At 40.0% G+C, this 20033-nt stretch overlaps 1 protein-coding gene across 1 annotated transcript; it reads right to left on the reverse strand.

Annotated features, from left to right (window-relative positions):
- Positions 1-346: 346 nt before the first annotated feature.
- Positions 347-19678, reverse strand: eftud2 (elongation factor Tu GTP binding domain containing 2). The gene is made up of 28 exons (XM_042505205.1): positions 19562-19678; positions 18763-18878; positions 18501-18663; positions 17737-17815; positions 17472-17547; positions 17186-17251; positions 17050-17085; positions 16775-16865; positions 16609-16691; positions 16327-16493; positions 15948-16072; positions 15033-15096; positions 14400-14490; positions 14145-14280; positions 12863-12990; positions 12317-12510; positions 11551-11662; positions 11322-11462; positions 10980-11081; positions 10790-10872; positions 10144-10230; positions 8033-8159; positions 7374-7461; positions 6040-6158; positions 5644-5738; positions 4942-5095; positions 1481-1588; positions 347-894 (listed from the first exon to the last, which is right to left on the reverse strand). The coding sequence occupies exons 2-28, from the start codon at positions 18865-18867 to the stop codon at positions 799-801; spliced, it is 2916 nt and encodes a 971-aa protein (XP_042361139.1). The 5' UTR covers positions 18868-18878; positions 19562-19678; the 3' UTR covers positions 347-798.
- Positions 19679-20033: the final 355 nt, after the last annotated feature.

The raw sequence follows: 20033 nt of genomic DNA on the forward strand, positions 1-20033 counted from the left end.
CCCTTGTTGCACACTTTTGTGTTACAGATTATATATTTTCAGCACATAAAGATTCCTGAAATGATTCAAAAATAGAACTAATATATCAGTGTTGCGTGTTAATTCACTTATTAAACCCACAAAGCATCCTAAGCAGACACAACAGTCGCTCACACCATCAGCAGAGCTTCAACTAGGCTCAAGTCTCCACCCAGACACAGAACTGAGTCCACTGCACTCAAGCTTTCCAACTGACAATTACACAATAAGTAACTCCAACTCAACTACAGAAGCCCTCAACTGTAGCATCGTTGTGAAGATGTGGTTTCCGTCCCAGACAGTTCAGAACAACGAATCATTCTATGAATTACAAAGACTTCTTTTATTAAGACACACCAAATCAATGACATTCATTTTTTTAAGGTTTTGAAGTTCTTATTCTACAAAACAGTGATAATTTGTACATTAAAACAAAAATACAACAAGAAAGATGAGACAAACTTCTGCAATATTTTGAAAGTTGCTTTCTAAAAGGAAAGAGAAAGAGCTCTTCTTCAACAGGAGGGCTTTAATGATTGATCTAGGTGGTCTCTCTTTTTTTCAGATCTTTTAACTGTTAGTGGGGGAGGGATTTCCAGTAGGAAATGGGAGACAAGGTCATAAAATGGCAATGGAGTCTTTGGAGATCCAGAATAATCACTGAGTGACCTGACTCGGGTCACTGAGTTTTTTGTGCCACAAAAAAAGTATGGTTTGCTGTTGAGTGACTAGTGGAGGTTTTGACGTTGCAGTTATGGTTTGCCATTATGTGTTGGAATCTTACATGGGGTAGTTAAGGACCACGTCCTGTTTGGCCAACTCTAACAACATAGGATCGTCGAAGAACTTGCTGATACTCACATCCTCGCTCAGACCCTGTAGAGCAAAAGATACAGGACATCAGTCTTGCAAAAGGAACATTTAGCAACAAATGTACAACTAGAATTGCCACCTTGCAGTTGTTTGCCTCCTCACATCAGTCAAGTTGTACTTAAAATTTAAATCAGTTTCTTAAAAAGACGTGGATGCTTCACACGCATCTTCCCCCAGTAGCAAAGACGATCTGCAAACTGATCAGTTTGATAATAGGCACCCAAGTTTAGGGTCACTTCTTTTTGGGCTTTTTTGTTTTCAGTGCCTTTATTTGACAGGACAGATATAGCGTGAAAGGGGGAGAGAGAGAAGGGATGACCGGCAGCTAAGGGCCAAAGCTGGACTCGAACCCGCGGCCGCTGCGGTGAGGACACAGCCTCTGTACATGGGGCACCTGTTCTACCAACAGAGCAACCAGAATTAGACAGACAAGGTCACAGTGACCTTGACCTTTGATCACCAAAATCTAATAAGTTTACCGTTCAGTCCAACTGGATGTTTGTGCCAAATTTTCTAGAAACATGTTCTTGGGATATCACCTTCACGAGGACAGGACAATCCAAAAGTGATGGACAGACAAAAGGCTCACCTTGCGCCTTCGGGTCTTGATCATGAACTCTCTGGCCAGGTGAGGGGCAGGTTGAGGCTCAAGAGGCCTGATCACAATACTCTTGTCCAGAGGGTCACCAGGGACGATCTGAAAGGAAATGTAAAATCAAGTTAACCCAGAGAGAGCGAGGGAATGGCAGCTTTGACCGTTCAACAGAGGAAGTCCAGTAAAGGCCTTATCTGAGAAACAATCTGACAACACACATCAAATTTTGAGCTTTAACAAACTGAGTAGACACTTCTAATCTTGGCTTAGACCTTTCACTGCATATTTGATTCGGTTGCAGATCTGTCCCATTGTTACTGAGTCAGGAGTGTGTCCATCAATGTGATGGAAAAAAGCAACATGCACACTCCCACAGTTTGTGACCAACGCTGCATCAATGCAGTGTTAGCAGGTTGAGTTAGAAGAAGCAAGTGTTCACAGGCTTTTAAAATGATTCACTAAATCCATTATTTGATATGACCTTTAAAATGTGATTGCCATGGATACATGATCCACCCCCTTTTAAATGCAAAGAAAGGAAGGGGAGGGTTGAAACTGGAAAACGTTGGACTAAATAAGACGTTCCTTGCCTCTGGCAAAGATTAAACAGGAGGAAAAGGGAAAAAAAATAATCAATGGAGTGGCTAAAGCCCAATCCACACATGGATGAGAGCTGCTAACAACAGTAACTCAACACTGTGCTGTTTGCATGCCAATACTGGCAGTGCATAATCAAACTAATGAGGGAGGCACACACAGACTCTTGGGTTTAATGGGGCAAACAGCACAGTTCAGAGACTCCCTTGTTATTCTTATTTTCTAGGGCAGTTTAATCAATATGTGCCAACAGGAATAATATCTGCTGAAGCCCAAAGCAGAAGAGATAACTCAGGGTGTCGATTGTATCTGGTAAGAACTCTGTATCTGCCCTTTAAAAAAGTAATCTGGGAAGAATGATTGGCATTGGACCGTGCGGGTGTCTTCTGGGGGAAAAAGGCATTTTCTGTTTAGGACTGACAATCTAGGACTGGGTGATATGGACATAAATCACACTAGGCTGCATAAATGGAATGGTCTATTTCAGCTGACTGGAGCAAAAATTTCAGGAATAATCCCGGGGGAAATCTGATTTTATAACTGCTTTCCTCCGTATTTAGCGCTTTGCTTCATATTTAGTTTACAAAGCAAGTTGTGTGTCGTGATTTGCACTTAAAAACTCCCCTGACACAACTATGCCAGACAATAACTAAATTTCCTGACATTACTGCAAAACCCATCTGTGCTCCTGTAAAGTAAAAAAAAAAAAGTCAATGTTTTGTTGTTTTTTTTTGTATTCTGTATAGTCACAAAGGATCACTCTACAATACATCTTTTTTTATCCAGTGTTTGGACAAGCCTTTAAATAAATAATTCATGCCTAGTCTTTTGTCAAACACTTGTATTTTCACCTCAAGGGGATAAAACATGAAATATTTGTACTGAGGAAAACCCCTCTTTTCTTTCCAGATGAATGACTTTGCTGTAAAGTATTAATCCTCTCTAAGTGGAGTTAATTTTCACTGACACAGCTTCGCAAAGTGCAGACACAAACACATGTCAGACATGGCAGGCATGGACAGAGACTGCTACATTATACTCAAAACGTAATGACTCAACACTCCACATCAAAATGAATTTAGCCAGAATGGCTGGGATGTGCACGAGATTGGTCACTCTGCTGTACAAGCTGCCACACTTTTGCGTGTGTGAGAGTTGGTGCGTGTGAATATGTGTACGGGTGACAGAGGGATACCAAATTGAAAAATCTGATTTGTCATAAGAGTAGGGGTGTTTAAAATCTGAAAAACAAATGTGCAATGTTCACAGTGCTATTCTTAATTTGATTTGTTTGTTGAGGTGTCTGAATCAGTTCCTGTGACGCTGCTTGTCAGAGTAACGATGCAGGCAGGTGAGTGTTTGCAGCAAGCTGTTAACACTTTAGGTTTCAATATATCTGACAACAGCTGCCATGTGAATAAATTTCAGGTGTACACCCACAAATATCAGCTTCTTACTGTATGTAGGTGGAAAATGTTTACTTGTTTCATCTGTAGCTGATCTGTAAGTGTCTTCTTGATCTTGAAATAAGTATCTGGTCACCTCAAAAGGTACATTAAAAAAATGACCTTAGGCCTTGAAGGAGAGGTCGTCATTAGGTGGCCAGTCGCGATAATTAATTTATCTTATTGTACAATGTATGGACATGACCATGATCATTTTGCTGACCTCAAAATTGCCTGTTGTGTTTACAAGCGTACTTGCTCACATAAGCCATCATGATAATAAACAGCAGGGTTTCCCAGATCATTGTACGACTTCCCCCCAGGGAACCGACAGCAGAGTGTTCCTGAAGCTTCCTGAAGTTTGTTAGTTACAAGAGGCATCATTTGGTGTTAAGTCTCACACTGAAACATTTTGGGCTACCTATAAAGGTAATGTCATTTTTTATAAGTATGTTCTTGTATATATTAACAGGTGTTAATTACTTGAAAACATGTTTATATTTTTTTTTCACGTTTCATGTCTGAATATTCCTAAGAATTAAAAGTTCACTGCTCTTTGAAAGTGCAAAAGAGTTTGTTGGCATTTTTATGCTGTTACATTATCATATTAGTAACATAATATGGTCTCAAAATTACATTATCGTTTATTGCGTTTTTTTCTGGGGCAGTATATTGTCCAACAGAAGTAGTTACCGCGACTGACCTCGTTGACATTTTTTACGTCTGCCTGAAATCTTTACTCCTATGCCAATATGTAATACTAAGAGTTATTTGTTACTGTTATTCTACTTTCCAAGCTTTTTTAATCAGTTTCCAATGAACAAGTTGGAAGAGAAATTCCAAATTCCTCTTTTTGTGCAAAAGCGCATTTGAAGTTACTTTGAAGCTCACATAAGTCTTTAACAAGCAGTCAGTCAAACTAACTTGGTATGATTCTTTTAAGTTATCCATTTTAGTACAAATTTTCCTTATTTTGTTTCCCAGGATACTGTTTCCTTGCTGAACTGCATTGCAAGGATATGGGAGAAATTTGCACAAAAATGCCTTTAACTTTAGGGGAAAAAATACCCACTTGTTCTGTCTGATGTGGCCTCATATTAGCTACAGTTGAAATTTAGATACATTTTTGCACATAACAAGGACTGTGGATTTTGTCCTGCATCACTTTCATTAAAATCAGATTAGGAAGAGATCTCTTTATAGCCAAATGAGCAGCCAGATGATTACAGCGACCATTAACTCTTGATATGTGCATATGGTTTGATGGCTCCCAACTGGAGTATTACAACGACCAACTGTTTTTCTCGATGCACCCATCTTCCTATAATGGCATACCAGTAGTGGTGATTTCCTGTGTTGTGTTCATTTCAAAGGAAAGCTGGCTGATGTTAGGAGGAAAGCTGGTTTGTCTACCTGCCAGTGGTGGAACACAGACAGAGCAAAGGCCTGCCCCTGTGTGTGTGTGCGGAGGTCTGTCTCAAAGCCGAAAGAGTCGATGGCCGGGATGAACGCCTTTATGGTGTAGAGAGGAGACCCTGGAATAGGTGCATCCTGGGTGACGTGACCCCTGTTAGAGGACAAACACAAGACCACGTTTTAAAAAAAGTTAAATTCCTATATTTCAGGCGCCCAGTAGCTCAGTGGGTAGACCCTCGGCCCTTCGCTACTTGTCATCCCCTTTCTCTCCCCCATTCACGCTTAATCTGTCCTATCAAATAAAAGGCAAAAAGCGCCCCCAAAAAATAAAAAATAATACCGTATGTCATTATTGGGGGTCATTGTCAGTGCATTCATTTTCTGTCTGGGCTGATACTAGTTTCAGGATAAAGAGGGTATCATTCAATTTCAATACAAATTTATGTATAAAGCCCATTATCACAAATGACAGTTTGCCTCAGAGAGGTTTACAGCACGTTGGGGGGGGTATCAATGGTAGAAACCTCAGGAAGAGCGACTGAGGAGGGATCCCTCTTCCAGGACGGACAGACGTGCAATAGTTGTCGTAAATAACAATTCAACTGCAGTAATGACATAAAGGAAAGAGAAGGAGAGAGAGAAAGAGGGAGAGAAGGGGAGAGATGCACAGCAATGATGGTATCATAATTATATACCGACCTCCTTCGAGCCAGCACTGTGTAGACGGCAGACACACAATCAGCAGGAGCCTGAACCTCCACAAAGTAATAGGGCTCCATCAACCTTGGAGTGGCCTGCGACACAAGGGAGCCCATACATTAGAGGAAGGACAAAAGCCTGGGAAAAAAACAGTATGGCAGGCCCATGTACTGCCGACCTATGGATTTATGATGAAGGACAGTGAAAGGAGACGAGGGAAGAAGCCAAAATTGTGAAAGAGAAACGTAACGCTCTACAATTAAAAAGAACGCACGTCAGCAGAATCCAAACCGTAATCACGGTAATGGAACATTAAAGAAAGTGAGGATGAAAATGAAGTCGGGAGGAGCTAATGGCAGCTGAGGAGAAGAATAGGCTTAAGGAGGATGATCTCACCATGAGGAAAGCGGAGTATACCACTCTCCTGGCTGTAGGGATGACCTGGCCTCCTCCTCTGTGGAGCGGCTCCTGCGCAATGACTGCGTCAAGGATCTTAAACTTGACATTCCTGATGGCTGGGGGCAGCAGAAACACAGAGTTATGGAAACATGACACTGACGAGGAAAAATTATTACTGTGTGCACAATGTGTAAGTATGTATGTCTGCTGAGAACCTCATAGAAATGACTTTTGACAATTATCCAGGTTCCCACACATTTTTACCAACAAATTCTCAAAAGTTTTCATAACTTCATATATTTTATCCCATTTTCATGAGTTCATAAAGGCCTTTACAGTAAATCAATCACGCATTATTAAACACTCTCAGACATTTGCAGAAAAGCAAACTGCTAGCCCTTGCTAACTTGCTCATTTGACAAATCCGCTGTATATGCCAATAGACCAGAAGGCTGCAGACGGGTGCTTTGCAAAACCTCAAGGCTGTGCCCCTTCTTCGGGGGCAGAGCTGTAGATCCTGTCAATCTCAATGTAACTGCAACATGAATTCATGCTACTGGTGACATTTTACAGTCACGCTACGCAGCAATATATTTTTAATTTGTAATACTAGGAACATATTTTGCTTAACGTTAGACATTTTCATGAACATATTTTAAACAATAGTCAAAACAATGTATATTCATAAGTTTTCTAATGCATTGTTATTTACAAACCATATCCATGCCTGAAATACAGTGTTTTGAAACTTTTCCAGGAGTGTCATGACCATGGGAACCCTGAATTATTCATTGAATAAACAAATCAAACACATCAAAGCGGGCAATTTGGTGTTTTCATAATCATTCTATCAAAATGAGATGAATAACGTATTCTTTCTCTTCATTGTTTAATCTTTTGAAATATTTCCACACAAATCTGGTAGCAGACACCATGTTGTGTCAGCCTGATTTAGGAGGTAGAGCCTAAAATAAATGAAACTGGTGGGCCAAAAGACGTTACCAGTGAGTTTTTGCTCAGTTCTGCATTCCTGCTGACTCTGTGAACACGAGAGGATGTAAAGGGCTTACATTAAGTATTTCTGTCTTGATTCGTATATGTATATATTCACCTAATTGGTTTACGCCTGGAGCGTAACTAGTGCTTTCTGTTTTCCCATTATTAGAATTCTCGTGGAATAGTTTGGATATGTATTCCCGAGAATCCAGTTTCACAGAATTAAACTCTACTCCCAATGCTAAAAGAGGAAATCTCAGCACCAATGCCATTACAGAGAACAAAGGCTTATTCCTTATGTTTCAGGGGCTGGAAGAGACAGAGGAGGAACTTACGCTCATCACACAGAGGTCCCTCCCTGGTGCCCCACTGGAAGCCCTGAACGATGCTGTCTTTGACTGAGCCGAGCAGCGCCTTGTCCACCTACAGAGAAAAGAAGACATCAAAAGTTAACAATAGCAAAGTTTGGCGTTATTACAATTTAAATTAAAAATAATATAATTACTGTCATATATTAGAAATAGTATGATTACTGTCATAAATTAGAAATAATATAATTACTGTCACCTGAGTTATACATTCAAAGAGGTGGCTGGCTCATTAGTAATGATAACTCAACCTATTAGTCAAATGACAGAAGATAAATCATGAAAAAGTGCTGTCACTGATTACTTGTTTTACTTATTTATCCAGTAAAACTGACAAACATTTGCTGGATCCTGCTTCTCATGTTTGAGGATTTGCTGTTTCTACTGTTTGTGAAATGAATATTTGGGAGTTTTGAACTGTTGGTCTGATAAAACAGATCAGTTGACGGCATCACGTCGGACTCTGGGATGTTATAATACATGAAAAACATAATCCAAAATCAAAACATTTGTTACTCACATCTACACTACTCTAAACATTCAGAGTAAGCACTACACAGCAGTTAATGTATATTTCCTAAACCTACTTAGATGTGATTAAACTGCATGGCAGGTATAAAACTCACCTCAGAGGGCAGTGTGTCATCCACAAGGATATTTGGTCCCGTGGTGTCCGGTCCGAAGGCCCAGATGGACCTGGCGGCCAGCAGATCCCAGTCGTATTTTGTCTGGAAAAACTCCCCCAATTTTTTCCTGCCATGAGGAAACAAAACAGCCACTGGTTGAAAGCACGTCTGCACATTGTGTCAGTGGAAACATTAAGGAGATTGGTTGATCTGGGGGCAGAGGGGTTAATGGAAGAGGAGGAGTAGAGCGGAGGTTCAGTTTAATGGTGTGTGAAGTATGTCACTTCTTTGGCATTGCTAGTCTATGCTGGCACCGCTGGGTCCAGATGGCCTAACAGATGAGCTGAGGACTGACAGGAAGCCACTCTGAAGCAGAACACACACACACACACACACACACACACACACATACACACACATACTGACGCATGGTCATCATGTCACAGAGACGGGAAAATTCATGCATGCTTTTAGTGCATGATTCAATTACTGTGAGTGAACTGATCAATATCTGGAGAAGGATTTTTAAAGAGCACACACTCGTCATGAAGTACAAACGGCTGTTCTTCACTTAAATACTTAAATACAGAAATTCTCATACATCTATTTCACAATTTTTAGATAAGAAAATACACCAATCAGCCACAACATTAAAACCACTGACAGATGAAGTCAATAATATCGACCATCTCTTTAGAGTGTGAAACTCTGCAGAGAAACTTTGGGTGCTGGTATTCATGTGGATGCAGCACCCACTAACCACCACAACACCGTTGCAAACAAAGTATCCTCCCTCATGGCAATGGCACACAGATGGCAGTGATCCCCCCCAGCAGGACAACAGGCCCTGCCACATGGCGAAAACTGCTCAGGAATGGCCCGAGGAACGTGATAAAGAGCTCAAGGCGTCACCATGGCTTCCAAAGTCCTCACATGCCAATCTGATCAAGCATCAGTGGGACACGGTAGCCCACTTTGTGACTCAGTGTGTGTCCATGTCTTGAAATGTCAGAGCCAAGCTTAACCAAGAGGGCCGCACCCTGATCAGACTTGGCTCTGGGGCACTGGCCTGTCTCAAGTTTGCTTGATCGGATTGGGATCTGGGGAATTTGGAGGCTCTTTGCCACATTCCTTGGGCCATTCTTGAGCTGTTCTGTGGTCTAGCATGGAACATTAGGGGGGCATGAATGGGGTGTACTTAGTATCAAACAATATTGGGTGGGTGGTGCATGCCAAGTGGCAATCGCATGAATGCAAGGACCCAGAGTTTCCCAGAAAAACATCACATTGTAATGAGATTAGCAATGTTATTCTCTTTACCTGACAGTGGTTTTAACATTGTGGCTAATTGGTGGAAGTTGGTGTGTAACGGTAATGCACATTTTTTTCCATCACTTTTTATTGATACTTTATTGTTACTCATTACTTATGTGTTTGACATTTTTTAAACTCGTGTATATCTGCTTCACCATGTCAGTTTGAAAGTGAGGTTTCTGATGCCACTTTCAAACTGACGTGGTGAAGCAGATATACACTTTTACTGTCACTTTGTTCTGCAATTCTGACAGTTTTCAACACACCTCAGAAAATGTGACCTAAATGAAATTCAACTTAAACCAAACACGACACACCAGACTGATTTGACGCTGTCTTATCAAATAGCAACACATGGCTGTAACTTCCAATTTAAAAATGAAAATTGATGGTATGAAGACCACACAGTGGAAACCTCTCTGTCCATGCAAGACGGCTAGAAAATTGGGTAACACACCTATATATTCATATATATATTTAGGGGGAGTATTACCCACAAATCCAATAACTGCATACTTAAAATGACCATATCAGCCCTGGGCATTTCTATATCTCCTACCCTCTTCAGTGACAGCATTTAATTAAAGAACCAATCATCACTCGAACGTGTCAGCTCATTTATCCCCGCTAACCAAGGAAATGATCAGAATAAATGATTAGTCAGAATGGCTCTGTCAAATGGAGAAATTAATAAGACTACTACCATATCAGACTGAAATACGAGAAATCTACCAATATTTATAACATGAAAGGTACATCATATCTTTTCAATTAACTGAGAAATGGTGATATCATACCTGTTCCACGTGATCTGCACCACTTCGTTCTCGATGTCCTCGGCCAGCCCCTTCTCCAAGGGCTCAGCAATCATGGTGATCTTATTCCTGTCAATCACATCACACAGCTGTCAATCACTCATTCTGGGTCGGGCAGACACTCTGCCAAAGGGAAGAACTAACTGACAGTGACTCCAAACAGTGCACAAATTGAAATACAACATCCAACAATCGTAATATCACTTCATGCAGACAATCAGAAACTTCAAGTAAATAGTATAACACAGCTGTGAGTTTCGACTTCTATAAATAATCTTGCAAGGAAAGCTTATTTCTACTTGCACTTATTTATATGTGACTGAGTCATCTGTCTACATTTTGAAGAAATATATTGCATATATATTTGTATAAGTAATATATTTCTTTAAAATGTAGAAAAATGACTGAGTTGTGGAGCAGGGGTAAGATTAAATAAGTGTAAACTTCTTCCTGCTCCTTTTCAGGCATGTCAAAGCTTGTAAATGGAATATACGGAACATGCTTTTCACCGTACTCTGCCTATTTGTTGGAACTGATTGAACTTTTTGTTTTTACACATCTAAAATAAAATTTCACTCATTTTCAGTTTTCATTGTCATATGATCTAAAGATAATGTTTGATACGCACTTTTTGTTCGGCGTTTCAGCAAAGCACTTCAGTGACGACGTCTCCACAACCGTTTCACAGAAAGTCACAACAGGGTCGGCAACCTGTGGACAAACATGAGCATAATTACACAAAAAAATAAATACATGCTGCACTTCTGTGTAATACGTTAAGTTATGGCTGTTTTTTTGTAAGAAGTAGGAATAATTACTTTAATGTCGATCTCAGAGTACATCTTGCGCAGGTCATGCATGACACAATCAAGGTAGAGCTCTCCTGTGCCTAAGATCACGTGCTCTCCAGACTCCTCCACCTGAAAGACAATGAAACACAATCACACAATTATTGATGAGATCAGTTCTTACTTTTCATATTAATATATTAATCTTTCCTTTAAGATCCACATTTGTCTCATTTATTACCTGGTTACTTAGTAGTTTATTGTGCTTGTGTTACAGAGGTTTGAATTTACAAACAATGCAAGCCTGATACCTTTTATAATCTTGCTAAAATACACGACTCGACCCACTACTGCACTTGCATGTTGACGTACCTTTGTAGTGAGTGACGGATAGCTCTTGTTGACCTTCCTCAGTCCGTCCAACATTTTCGGTAGCTCTGAGGGGTTGACGGGCTCCACTGCGATCTTTATAACTGATGCTGTGTTGAACTTAAGCGGTCTGAAAATCTGAGCCTGCCAGAGAAAGTAAAAAATGTCAACTATGTTGTTTCTCATAAGGTATTCTTAAAGATCTTGATGGTATTTCGGTCTGATGTCTCACCTCTTCGTTCCCTCTGGGCTCTGTGATTGTGGCGGTCTTGACAATTGGCTGGTCACAACCTTCAATGAGGACCCAGTTGCCTGCAGGCACTCGGTTCACTTCTATTTGGTATCTAAAACATATATGGTAAATATTCCATTTAATTAAGTTTTGTTTCAGATTAGACTTTCTACAAGAGGGAATATTTTTCAATGAAGCTCAATATTTGAGTGCTGTTGTAAGTTACATTTCTTACTGCTGCAGCTTCATGTCAGGGTTTTCCACACATTCAGTGATTTGAGGTGGACCAACACGATATCAGCATATGTCTCTACATATTTGGGTTTCAAAGTTTGCTTTCACGTGCCTGTACAGCAGTGTCAATCAACAGATCAATTACCCACCCTGCGACTCAAACTCCTCAAACTGCTGCCGAGGGGAAAGAAAAAAACTCATGAAGAGTTTTGCCTACGCTCTGTTGATGAACCCAAAAAACTCTGAATTTTGAAAGGGGAAACAAAATAATACAAGGGGACACACACGCACACCACCACAGATAGATTCTAGTAATGTGGGAAACATTGCTGTCGCTTTATAATTGTACCGTCTGCTGTTTGTCTTTAAAACAAAACGACGGTGGGCAAGTAGTGTAATCGGCTGGTGCCCAAATAACACAGCACTGGTACCACCGACTATCGCAGCAAGCCTATGGAAAAGTACGATTTAATACAAACAATCATTGATTTTGGACTCTACAAACTTTGGAAGCCGAGCTGCCGCAGCCTACCTGGCAACTGAAATCCAGAGACGGCCCACAGTGCAGACCTGGGAGTCCTCCTCATCTTCAAGGGTGTAGTTCTCTCCTAAAACCTTGACGGGCTGACCTGCCTGAATGGTCCCGCTCAGCACCCTGCCAAACGCATGGAACTGAACCCCGTCCTCTGTGCTGTACATCTTAGTGGTGTGACACATCAAAGGACCCTGAGGCAGGAGACATGAGGTGAGCAGGACGGAGGGATAAGAGAGGCAGGAAATAGGGCAGGAAAGTCTTACCACTCGAATGACACTTTCTTCCGTAAAAGGCAGTAAGACTTTTAAATGGAACTTGGAAAACTGTGATCAATGTCCGCCATTGTCTTAAACTGGCTTAATTAACAGCTTGTTCATTTCAAGCCAATTAAAACAGCCCGTTGGCTTAATCTGTAAGAGCAGCCGGGATGACACTATTGACGACGACTAGAAACAGATTGCATCTATTTGCAGTTAAGTGCCGCATCTGCTTCTCACCAGCCAATAAACTAAGCCTCTTCTGCTCTGCTTCCATTATACTCACATCAGGGTCACACTCTGCCATGTTCTCCCCCAGGTCCGAGTCCAGACCTCCTGTGTATGTGTGCTCTATTTTGTTCCTAGCACCCTCCTGTGGTGAGGGGATGTGCTGCACACACATGTCCACAAAGCCTGCAGGGGAGAGATTCATACTTGACTTTACATTTATATGAACTCTAATGTTCCACAAATAATCAGGATAATAGCTCAGTCAGAATGGAAATGCCTTATGTAACTATTCAATCGTAAGAGACTGACCCAGTCTTGGGTTGAGAGGGGTAGTGTAAACTTTTGGTAATCCATTCAGTGGGAAATATTAGTGCCTTATAGTTATCTAAATGCTTAATCCATCTGTTTCTCTCTGGTTGAATTAAAAAAAGTTTTTTTTCTGTGCTTGTTTACCCCACATGAAGGGAAACAATAGATGATGTAGGGGATGCATGCATCGTAAAAAGCATGCTGCAACAGCTGTTTCTATGCACCACCCTCTGCTGATTTTGTCATAGAATTGTTTATGAATTTAAAAATACCTAGCGCTCAATTAATGCTTTTTTCTGCAGGTTTGTGAACGCAGCGAAGACAGAGTTTGTCACTAGTTTTTTTTTCCACAGCAGCAGTTGAAGGGGTTTGGGTCTCAGCGTGGATAATTAATCTGTCGATCTGGTCAGACATGATCAAATCATTGGATAAGATGAGCAGCTGCTGCAGAGGTGAAGGAATGCAAACTTTTAAACCAAGCACAATGAATGGTAAAGTTTCACTCACTGCACCAATCGTCTGTCGCTAGCAGCAGCCTGCATACAAGACTTTTAAGAAACATTAATAAATTGTAGTGTCTATCAGAAGTCTGCATTGAATTTTTTTGAAAACATTTGGGGAAAAAACTTCTGTTTTTCCTACAGATTACATGCTTCACAGGGGTCAGAACCACTTTGCACAAGACAAAAAACATATTCTGAATAAAATGCTTTGGTGCATGTAAACGCACATCTTATCGCATCACTTTATTTAGCGTCTAATAAACACTTAAGCTTGAATCTCTGATCAAAATGATTGAAATCGGATTGAAATCATTTAACCAAAGCTATTTATTTAACATGTATACTAAAGCATGACCATTTATTTTAGGATTAAAATTACAATCATGAGTAGATATATCATGTAAAGTAGTAAGACAGCCTCAGTATTGTTATGAAGCTACATTCTCCATATAACTAAATTATAAACACAAAGACAGTAACACAAACCGAATGAAAAAAAATAGATAATAATAAATCCAGCCATACCAGTGAACTCTCCAAAGAAGCGGTTACAGACGAGCCTCAGCAAGGGTCTGATGTTCAGCTTCAGTTCCTCTTTAGTCAGGTGGATCCCCAGCTCATCCAAAACTCTGGGGAGAGACGTGTCCACATCCCCAACCACCTACACACAAAGAGGATTTGCGTGAGGATTACACACTCATACCGAGCCCATTGGCGCCTGAAAGTATTGAGCTAACCGTGTTGTCTTGTGACACAGGATGTACGTTAAACATGTCCGACCTGTGAGAGGATCTTGTAGAGAGGCTCCAGGACAAATTCCACAAAGCTGCGCTGAGAGTTACTGCTGGGAGCTTTCTTTGTGAACTTGCGGCTGAAGGGAAGAAAAAATGAAATCAAGTTTTAATAAAAATTCTTTCTGATAAATGTCTGAATTTTTTCCTAACACGTAGAACAGAAGCAGAGAATTAACATATCAGATAAATTACCCAAAAACGTTTTATATGGATTGCAGACTTTTGGTTTATGAACTGGATCAAATATTCAGTGTTTGGCACTGGCATGTAAACTTTGTCTAGTTTGTATTTGTGAATTGCATATTTGTTGTTCTTGCCCATTGTGAGACATCCTTCTTTTCTGGAGTGTTATTTGTGGGAGGTTCATATTTTTGTCTGGATGGTGTTTATGTCTGGTTTACATGTCTTGTTAAAGGATGGTGGGTTAACATGCCAGAATGTTGGGAATGTGGTTAGTTAATGAGTCTAAATAATCCCACGAGGGATGGGTCTTGTAAATGGCCAGAAACAAAAATAAAACATTCATTAATATGCTCAATCAATGCCATAATAATGTTTTTAAAGGAGAAAGCCAGCTTAGCATTAAAAATAAGCATTCAAACACAAATTAGTTACTCACGTTTTGGGGTTGAAATAAATGTCTCCCCAAAGCCTCTTGGCAAACTCATTGTAGTTGATGTCACCTGAAAATACAAAGAGAGGAGTTAATTAGCACCTTATGCCTCGTTTTCACCAAGCAGTCCGGTTCAGTTCCGTTTTTTAAACATTAGAATGCTTATTGTGCATTTCCATTATCAAAGGTCTTGGATGTTACCAATCGAATTGTTCTATTTCATCCCATTTTTCTTCACCCCTGGTGAGGTACCCAGCACACTAATCTGATTAAAATGGGGGGGGCTAAAAATACTGTAAATTAAATGTTTTCTCCTCCAGCAGCAGGTTTTTTTAATGTCTTCTTCCTTTTTAAATGTGTATGTGTTTCAAAAATGTATCTTTTATATTTTCGATCCCACGCTGATCTGTGGAGAACTGTTTTTCACTCACTTTTCAAACCTAAATCTGAGCAGCACAAAGATACATAATCTGATAATTAGTAAATACAGAACCAACAGTTGTTCCACAAGGACTCAATGCACAATCCCACATTATTTTTAATATCCTAATGATTGTGACAGAGATTGTAAATACTCCAGTCTGATCTCTTTTGTTCTGAAAACGTCAGCACGCAACCCTGTTCTGGAGACGATCAGTGAGGTGCAGATATTCCTCTGCATCACCTATGAAGACGAAACATGGTGAGCGCTGGATGACGCAGCTATTACTATGCGGTAACAACCCCACCAACACCGTCTGCGATGGAAACGCTAAACAGATCTACGGTTTAGGCACATGTACATACAGTATGTACACCGGTTTCTAAGGGTAGTATACAGGAGGTGTTTGGTATAACCACGGCTTTTAAACTGCACAGTACACACGAGATGAGATAAAGATGCGTTTGTTGTTTATGAGAGCGTGTGCTGAAGAGTCTTACCGTATGTGTCCGAATAGATCTTTGCAAAGGACCCCAGAGTGAAACAGATACTGTACTGAGAGCTGGCAAAGCACACATTTCCGAGGAGAGGAGACACAACCAAGTTCTCATCTGTGGAGTATGTGCTGAGAGGGAAGAGAAATGACAAACCATGATGTGTCTGATTTTGTCAATGAAGACAAAAGTTCATCCTATTTTAGAAACTTTTTTTTGGCTTAACAATTTAAGAAAATGCCATTCATACAATATTCCTGCTCTCTCTGTAACCTCATAGTGAAAACAAAATGTTTTAGTTTACCCCCCCAAAATATAGTACTGCATCATATGAAGCCATCCATGCTCTGCAGACACTGTGGACATTATGGGTTTCAAGTATTACCTGAGTAAACCATTGACCTCATCCACAATGTGGCGAAGTTTATAATAAGCATCTGTGGGGGGCAATTTGAGCTCCACAATGAGCCGGTCCACCTTGTTGATGCAGATGGTGATGGCCATACGCTCCTGAACTGCATGTTTGATCAGACGCTCTGTGTTCAGCATCACCTGGGCAGAGATACACAAAGGTCTGAGTTATAAGAAGGTTGAAGAACCTTTACATATATGCATAGAACGTGGAGGACTGGGAGAAGATCGGAAGAGAAAAATGTAAGTGACTCACTCCTTCTGCTGCATCTATGAAGAGGACAACACCATCTGAGATTCGGATGCTGGATGTGACCTCGTCAGAGAAGTTCACGTGGCCTTAGAGGGGGACACAAAGTTTACATTACTTTCTATTATGATAAACCAAAACCCAAAAATTCAGGAAAGAAAGCGCAAAATACCTGGTGTATCCATGATGTTAAAAAGGTAGGATTTGCCTCTGGAGTCAGGCAGTACCATTGTGACAGGGGTGCTCTTGATACCAACTCCTCTCTTTGGAAAAAGCACAAAATAGAAATAATCTCTACAGCAAGGGAAACATGGATTTAACATGTAAAATCATATTTTCTTAAAACAAGAACCTGCGACCTCCCATAAGTTAAGTTGTTTAATTAAACTGTATTTTTTGTGGATCATATTCACATGATTAAATGCCACAATTAAACCAAACACTCACCTCCTGCTCTGTAAAGAGGATGTCTGTGTATCGCAGCTGAAAAAGTTACAAGTCATATTAGTTTCTGCAGTCATATGCAGAATTTATTTGCAATAAAAGATGCAAAGATAGGTTTATTGTAACAGTCAACACTCACATCCACATCATCTCTCTTCCTGATCTCTGGGTGCGTCTGTTCAATCAGGCAGTCCACAAAACACGTCTGAACGGGATAAACACATTCATTAGATCCCTGTGAGCCGCAGAGGAGTCTAACATGCAGCCGTGCTATTAGCATATGCTCCAAAACATTCCTATCCTCCTAAAATTTTCATCTTAGGAGCACATGTCCTCTTTGGCAAAATGCCACAGAAGAGCCCTGAGTAGAAATACACAGCTCAAAGAGAAATGTAGCCAGAGGCAACCGTAAAGCACGCTCTAACCTTGCCGTGGTGAAGGTGACCACACAGCGTGACGTTACGGATTAGCTCAGGACCGTCCATCAGATCTGCAAGAAATCTGACAAGAGAGGAGAGATATCACAGCTTGAAAGACAGACAGTACACAGATGTAAATGAAACATATGTGCTGAGAAATACACAAGATCCAGTTGAGTGCTATTGTCTAAATGAAAATGTGCACCTTCAGACTTTTTAGGCCAAAAAAAATAAATAAATAAAAAAAGAGTGATTATTCAAAATGACTTACTCCATATCATAAACAGTGGCAGGTAACTCCTGCTCCATCAGTGTGAACTGCTTATTCTTCACAGGCTTGATGATAGGCTCTGGAGAGGAGAGAAAACAGTGTTCGCACGTTTACTTTAACAGCACATGATGTATTAGCATCCATCACACACCATCAGAAATATGTGACATCTTCTGACCAAATCCTTTATGCACTAGAGCTGCACTAGAAAATTGTCCATTAACAGAAAATTAAATGGAAACTATTTTGATGATCAAATAATCCTTTAAGTAATTTTTAAAGCAAAAAAAATCAAACATTAAATGGTTTTGTGCGTCTTAGATGTGAGAATGTTATGCTTTTCTTTTCAATATACAACTATAAACAGAATAGTTTGGGATTTTTTTTACTGTTAGATAAATAAAACATACTGTCTGAAGACGTCACCTTGGGCTCTGGGAAATTATGTAGAGCATTTTTCACTATCTTCTGACATTTTATGGCAAAACGATTCACTAATTAAAATAAAAAGCAATAGCTGTCCCAGCTTACTCAGTATAGAGGTCCATGGTATAAGCTGCCAGTCTAAAAAAGTATCCAATGCACTCTGATTATAGCTATAAATCCTTTTCTTTCACATGAATAACTCTACACGTTTCCTTTTTTTTTGTAAACAATCACTCAATGTAGCATTCCCTCATTTTTTCTTTCCATTTATCGATTAATCAAAAAAATACATCAGTTTTATCACAAATGTGCATGATTTCACTGTTCTTGTTTCTCACCTGTGAGTGGTTGTGTGTCTTCCTCCTGGACAATAGTTTCCACTTCAGGCCCATAGACCTCCTCTGCTGTCGGATAGTACTTCTTGTCCTCGTGCAGGACCACCTCCATACCCGGGACATCCTCATCAGCATCAGCGGGCTCATCATCATCATCTTCATCCCCCTGCACAAGGAGAGATTTTTATTACCATGGCGTGTGTTTACATACTGCATAAAGAATTAAAGCACTTCATAATTGTTTTAAAAATATTTTAAAGAGTACCTCGTCGACGTCCCTGTCCTCTGCATCCAAATCATCTTCATCGTCATCAGAGTCCAGCTCTGGACCGATGTAGTTTCCAAACTCATCATACAAATCAGCCTCCATCTTATAGAGAACTGAAAGAGGAGAAAATACCAATATATTTACTTTTTTGGTAAAGCCAATATATGAATGAAAACCAACCCCGACGAATAATGCAACAAAACTCAGCTGAAAGACTGAAGATTAATGTTAAATAACCATACTATCTCTCTCAGTGTGCAGAGCGGATACAACTAGACTTGTATCACATAGGTGAGCTAACGGCAGTTTTAAAAAGTAATAACTATGTGAGTCAATATACACCAATAATGTAGTCACGTTCACGTCTCCTTAGTTTGCCCTGCAATGTGAATTAGACTTTTCTTGCGATTCAGAATCCAGTGATAACTATCACTAACTAAACTCACTAACTACTTAAAAGTAGCTCCTTACAGTTACCACCAATGCCAATGCTAACATTGCACGTAGCATAATATGCACCATCAGTTTCGTTATTTATTCACCAAGCTTACAGCAGCTTTCCGTTGGCAAACATTCAAATTAAAATTTGGCTTCAGAGACGTTTTTCTGAACAACAAACTTCTTTTTTCTTGTGTTCGCAATGTTCTTAGCAAGCCAAACACTAGCATGCTAGTCGGCTAACAGGTGAAGAAATGAATGACTTGGAGGCGACGTTACAGCTACGTTATTATCTAATGTTTGCTAACGTTAGCTCACAGCTATAAACTAAAACTTACAGACTGCAAAACCAGCTTACCTGTTTTCTGTTATAAACCGGTCAACAAATAGTCCCTGCAAAACGGGATAAAAAGTTGGGTATGTATTCAAAAGATAAATAATTTCTCGAATAGCGCCATGCGCTTGAGAAACAGCTTCCGGCTTTCTTCTTCTACTGACCTCTGAGGGCGGACAGCGTTCATTGTTGGGCTCATTATTGCCCCCTCCGGCGATAATACAGTATCGACCTTTCAAACGCATTATTATTATTATTATTAATTATTATTATTATTATTATTATTATTATTAATTTATTATTATTATTATTATTATTATTATTTTATTATTATGTTGAAACCGCCTCGAACCTAAAACCCATACCCCAGTATTCACTGCGCAATTCGACACTTCGTCAAATTAAAAAGTTATATCTTGTATGCCTTTTTCGGAAGAATGAGTATGCTATCACGTCTGCCTTGTCATGTTTGATATTCTTGTTGGAGGTGAGATGG

This window comes from Plectropomus leopardus, chromosome 17 (assembly GCF_008729295.1).
Source record: "Plectropomus leopardus isolate mb chromosome 17, YSFRI_Pleo_2.0, whole genome shotgun sequence".
Taxonomy (NCBI): Eukaryota; Metazoa; Chordata; class Actinopteri; order Perciformes; family Serranidae; genus Plectropomus; species Plectropomus leopardus.